The 6,000-nt window shown below is 32.6% G+C and overlaps 1 protein-coding gene across 1 annotated transcript in view; it reads left to right on the top strand.

Moving 5' to 3' along the window:
* The first annotated feature begins 4,102 nt into the window (after window positions 1-4,102).
* The window catches only part of LOC149547476 (junctophilin-like protein), a 62,885-nt gene continuing 60,987 nt past the window's right edge, over window positions 4,103-6,000 (top strand). Inside the window, exons 1-2 of the mRNA XM_089791660.1 lie at window positions 4,103-4,357; window positions 4,487-4,518. Of these exons, the coding sequence (XP_089647786.1) occupies window positions 4,247-4,357; window positions 4,487-4,518 (143 nt within the window). The 5' untranslated portion in view covers window positions 4,103-4,246. The remainder of the gene's footprint in view (window positions 4,358-4,486; window positions 4,519-6,000) is intronic.

Raw genomic sequence — 6,000 nt, 5'->3', positions numbered from 1 at the left:
TATACACCAAAAAGGGAACACTTCCTTATATTGCCTATTGATTAATCTCACTTACATCTGCATATATTGATTTGAATCCATTCAGTTTACTAGGGCGACCCATCAGGTATCACAATAGATGTTTTAATTCTATGTTATTATTAATAATATAAGATAATTTAACACTTTATCTTTGACCTTTTGGTTTGTTCATGCATCGTTTCATCTTCCTATATGTGTGTGTGTGTGTGTGTGTGTGTGTGTGTGTGTGTGTGTGTGTGTACACTCACACATAGACATGTATGCATGCATGTATGTATGTATGTATGTATGTATGTATATAGCTTGAATTAATAGTTTAGTATAGGCTCATTTTATCTTAGGCCCAAGTACATAAACTATTTTTAAGCTTTATGGACCTGTGTCAAAAACAACATTTGATGGGCCTATAACTGGAACAATCATTAAAGACATGTTGATGTCTACACTTTTTTTGGTCATTAGAGCGGTTTACAAAACATTGGGTAAGGATTTTCTTTTCAATTGTGATCGATACAAAGTTCCATATGACATTGCATCAACTGTTGCAACAATTCATATGGTAGAGGCTGAAAAATATGGTATAAAGCTTCTATGTAGGAGTCTCTTTAAGAACATCTATCTAGGAGATCTAGAGGGGTTGATAAACATCAATAAAAATTAAATGATACCCAAACCTTGCAACTAGGGCCTTAATATGAGGGGGAGGAATAATGTTCCTCTATTTCCTATTGTTTTCACTACAGACCGTAAAAGATCTAAAAAATGGAAACCTATCATAAGAAGACATGTGGACTTCCTTATGCACTTTCTCCATGTTAGATACCCTCCTGGATATGATTAGATCGATCAATTTATGAATGAAGACCAAGTTGGTTTATGAGAGAATATTGAAAACATTAATCTTGAATTTATTAAGTCAAATGATCCCTACAATGAACTATATGATTATGACGTTACTCCTTCTCAGTAATATGGTTCCAAGCCTTTGTTTCTTTGGCAAGGAAAGGATGACCATCTATGTATTTCTCTTTATTTCTATGTAATGGAAGAAATGTATGTATCTCTTAAATAACACTATTGATCAATGAAATCCGATATCATTTAAAAATATGAGAATTTTCATATCTAGAGAAAGCTTTCTAGAATTTTTTATATTCATTTTTCAAATATATTATTCCATATAATTATGATTATTGGCTAGTAAGAGTCAAGTTGTCTAACAAATAATTTATTTTTTTAAAATATGAGCAATATTGTATCTAACACTCTAACAATGCGATCTTAGCCGTATTTTAAACTTGTAGGAATGATAAACAAGAATTTCTCAAAAAATATAGCTATACATTGTGGAATCAAAAGTAGACTATATAATTGATTAAAATTGAGTATGTAAAATTTCGTAAGGATTATACCAAGGGTACCTACTCATCTCTTATCTTTGGTGTCCAATTGAGATCGATCATTTAAGAAACTATCTATGGCCCTTAGGCCTATTACCTATCAATTTTTTAAAAATACTATAAAAAATAAAATTAATATATTTATAATTTTTAACTTTTAATTAATTATTATTAAGTCGATAGGCTTTGTGTGGGTTTTCAATTTTTGTCGTTGTTGTTGGTTTTTTCCTTTTTTTCAAAAATTAGAAATAATAAGTTAATATTAAATTTTATATATATATATATATATATATATATATATATATATATATATATATATATAGGTATCCTTGGTATAGCCCTTACATGAATATCTCAGAGACGTTTAACCAATTTTAGCGCCTATTTTGATTTCTGAATTTATAACTTTGTTTTTGATAATTCCTTGTGAACATAACCTGAAAATTAAACTTGGCTACAATCAAGTTGTTACAACAAAATGAAGAATGCTTCATAATAAAAAATGAAACTTATCTTCCATTAACTTTAATTTTAAAATCAAATAGTATATAATGAAATTTTTTGAATAACTGAAAAATGATATTAGCTATGTTTAAAATGTTTATTTTGACAACAAAAGTTCTAAATCAATATCACTTCAAGAACAAGTGTCTAACTTATACTTGTTATATTAGCTAGTCTTATTAGAATCTCTTCTCCATCTACTCCTTTGTTAGTGAGATTATTTGCTTCTCTATTACATTCCCTATAAATATGTTTTGTAATTGTTTCTTTGAATTGATCAATGATGGCTAGGGCATATTCAAGTTTAGATAAAAGGATTCAGTTTGGGGTCTCTCTTTTTCTTAACGCATTCAGGATAATTTGTGAGTCTCATTTGTAATTAATTTGTTAATAACTATCTCTCTGCTTAGAGTTAAACCTTCTATTAGGGCCTCTTATTTAACTAAGTTATTAGACATAACTCCTTAAGGTTTGGCGCGTTTGATTAGATATGATCCATTATATGAACAAATAATACATCATAAGTCTATCGGTCTTTTCCTCTAGAGAATTAACTTTTTTTCAATTTAAATATTGATTTTTTAAGTTTTTATAATTTATTTAACCAATATAATATTTACGGATGATGTAAAATGTTTTATTTTTAATTTGTTAATTTTAAAAAAAAAATTTCTCCTATTATATTTTCACAATTATTTTTTTAAATAATAATTTTATAATGATCAACTCCATAGTGAAAGATCAATTTGGTGGAACCTTCACCTAAATGGTAAACCTTTGGCCCTTACCTAAGGGTGTTCTGCCAGATTGTGGGCTAAGAAAGGTATTAAACAGTTCATAGATCTCTTTGAGCAGAACCAAATCACTCCTTGGGATGAGCTTAAAAATAAATATGATATCCCTGATTCTCATAAAAGAACTTATAACATGATTGTGCAAGCTGTTAATGGTCTTCCCACTATATGCCATGTTGATTCTCAAAGGCACCTAAAGTGTAAATGGCCTGGTGGAGTTGTCACGAATCTGCTTAAGGCCAAGAATATATACAGAATCCTTGATTGTAATACTAATATTATTGATCATGTCAATGTTGTTTAGTACTCTTCTTATGATGCTGATGTTTGGAAAAAGTACTTTGATATCTTGTGGAAGAATTCTGTTGAGCCTAAAATTAGATGCTTCAGATGGTTAGTCATGTTGGACAAGCTACCTATTAAGAGAGATTTATCTAATTCTGATTTTTGTAATTTATGCAGAGTTCCTGAAATTGATAGACATATTCTTTTAGATTGTACTTTTGCTAAAGAAATATGGAGAATGTTTGGCATTGTTTATCCTATTGATGTTAATATTCTTGATATTATCACTGGTCATATTAATGGTCTTCCTAAAGATACCAATTTATTTTGGAATATATTGTCATCTAACATTCTCTGGCAGATCTGGAAATGTAGGAATGAGGAAAGATACCAAGGTAAGCCAAGGGACCTTACTGATTTTTTTCGAAAGCTCACTTATTTTAAATTTTTTTTGCAGGTGCAAGCTACTATGCTGATTGAGCGAGACAAGATGAGACGGTTCCTTCATGATGGGCATGCTGCTTTTAAGCATGGATACCAATGGTGTAGAACTTTGGATGATCTGCAAGCTTTTCCATTGGGCTAAATAGAGAAATTCGTAAGAAAGTGAATGCTAGAAAGGATGATTTATTCAGGCTGATGCAGATTCAAGAACGTAAAAGCGTCGTTTGGATGGAGGGTCCCTTAGGTTGGACTGTCTGGGTGGTCAATTACTATGATGTTCTTAGTTAGCTAGTCTTTCTTCTCTTTTTGTTATGTTGTACAGCTGAATCTGTTCTTCCTTAGTGAGGCTTGGCCTTCTTGTTGATTTTTGTGGTGGTACTTTGGTTGCTCTTTTTGTTCTGAAACTCTTATATCTAATAGAAATTTTATTTATTTATTTATTAAAATATTATAAATAAATAATATTTCTTTATCTATTTCTTAATATTGTTTTTAATAATATATCAAACATTAAATATTTTTCAATATTTGCATATGAATGATGCATCCTCATCCCATAGTACACTTGAAGGTCACACGGGGTTGGACTGGAGCCGGCTTCGATACCCGCTAATTTTGTGCTTATAAAGAACATGGGAAAATAATTAGCAACCGGAGACAGGTTTGATCCCCTTCACCTTGGTGGCATCCAAAACCAAGACTACCACGTCCGCTTAACAATTACAGCGTCGATTCATCCACGGTTTAAATTTCGGTGTGTGTGTGTGAGAGAGAGAGGGGACTAGCAGAGCAGTGGGAATGCGAATGGGAGCCAATGCATCTCAACCTCAGCCTCAGCCCAATTCCTCAGCTGGAGTTGGAGATGATTCTGTTCCAGGAGATCTACCCCACATTTCCTACACTGAAAAGGTCAGATCTCACGCCCACACATTGCTTTTTGCTTCATCGAGTTACATTGATTTGATATTCAATTTGTTTAAGCATTGTCTGAGAATGAAAATTTAGGGATCTATATATCTTAATAATGCCTGTTTTCAGGTGTTGGAGGAGAAGGAGCTGCAATTGAAGAAGTATGTATTCGAGTTCTCTTCACCTCAGCTAACATAGCCTTTTGCCGCAGAATGTTGCATGACACATATACAGAATGTAAATTGCTATGTAAACGCGGAGACACTCTATGAACGAAATTAGCATTCATCACAAGTCTTTCTGTAAAATTCTTTCGCAGAGACAGTTTATAAAGTTGTTTTTATTTTGGAATAGCAACAAATTCATTTTGCAAAGAGTTTTAACTGTCGATGAAATGAGTCAAATCTCGGCCCAATTTCTCAAATTAGCTGCCAATAGAGATGTAGAAAGCAATTTCTAACATGTCGGAAGCCAACACTTTGATCAATCGGAGGCAATTAAATGCTGGATCATTTAGTACAATGCCTAGAATCGAGGCTGCAGTAGCGGAAGCAGAGGCACTGTGGTTTGGACGGGGAGAAATCATTTTCAAGCTTCGCTCTTGACTACAGCTTTTAGATGCCATTATGCTGTCTCAGTTATTCACCCATAATTGCCAATCTATTTTCATCTATAGCTAAAGTATGGCCGTGTGCGTTGCTGTCTGGAGTTGTGTGACGCCTCTCTTTGAGGGTGCTGGCTTTGTTCATGGACTCGTAAATGTCTTTGCCATGAATGGCTTCATTGTGTTCTGCTATTTATTTATTTTAATAAAATGTTGAATTCAAAATCCTTCTCAGATAAGCTAAGGTACTATATATTAATCTTAATCTTGTTCAACTTTGGTTAGAAACACTGAAACAACTAGATATTTTCAAAACTAAAATTTTAGAAATAGACGTAGAAACCTAAAACAAAGCTGAGAATAACTCTGAAATTGCCATAATCTGGATATTAGGCACTGGAAAATCCGAAATTGCCATTATCTTGAATGTAACTGATGGAATGTAAGTGTCGAGAAAACAAATTCAATCTACTGAAACTGGAAATGAACAGAGCTATATTTATGATGAAACATGTATGATATAGGGCATAGTAATGAATAGAAAGTTTTAAGAGAAACTATGAATGCCAACTTAGGCCTAAATATTCAAGGCCATGTGTATATTGTCCATGGACCAAAACACAGGGTTTAGATTTGTGGGCAAGGTTTTCTATTCTCTAAAAATCCTTTACTTGCAATATTGCTTATCCTCTACGTGTACTTTAGGTTATGGTTCCTTGGAGTGGGGCTACCTAAAATGTCTCAGCAGGTACGACTAAGGAAAATTAGGACTAGGAACATTTTACAGTCTGGTGGTCCCAAGAACTTATTAGAGCAGCTGATAGTAAAAATTGTAGTTAAGAAATTCTGGGAAGGTGATGGCAGTATGATTTGTTTAAAACCTGAATCACTGCATCCCAGCATCATAAATTTTAAAAGGGAAAAATTCCCTACTAATGTTTACCCAAAATTCATTATGTGCCTATTAACAATTCCATAAGCAATGGCTGAAAATTGAGAATAATAGGGATTCCTACTTTTCAAGACAGGATTCCAAATT

This window comes from Cupressus sempervirens, chromosome 7, assembly GCF_028749045.1.
Source record: "Cupressus sempervirens isolate cs-2001-9-10 chromosome 7, ASM2874904v1, whole genome shotgun sequence".
Taxonomy (NCBI): domain Eukaryota; kingdom Viridiplantae; phylum Streptophyta; class Pinopsida; order Cupressales; family Cupressaceae; genus Cupressus; species Cupressus sempervirens.
Note: the sequence above shows the minus strand (reverse complement) of the source record. Positions and strands in the feature narration are given on the sequence as shown.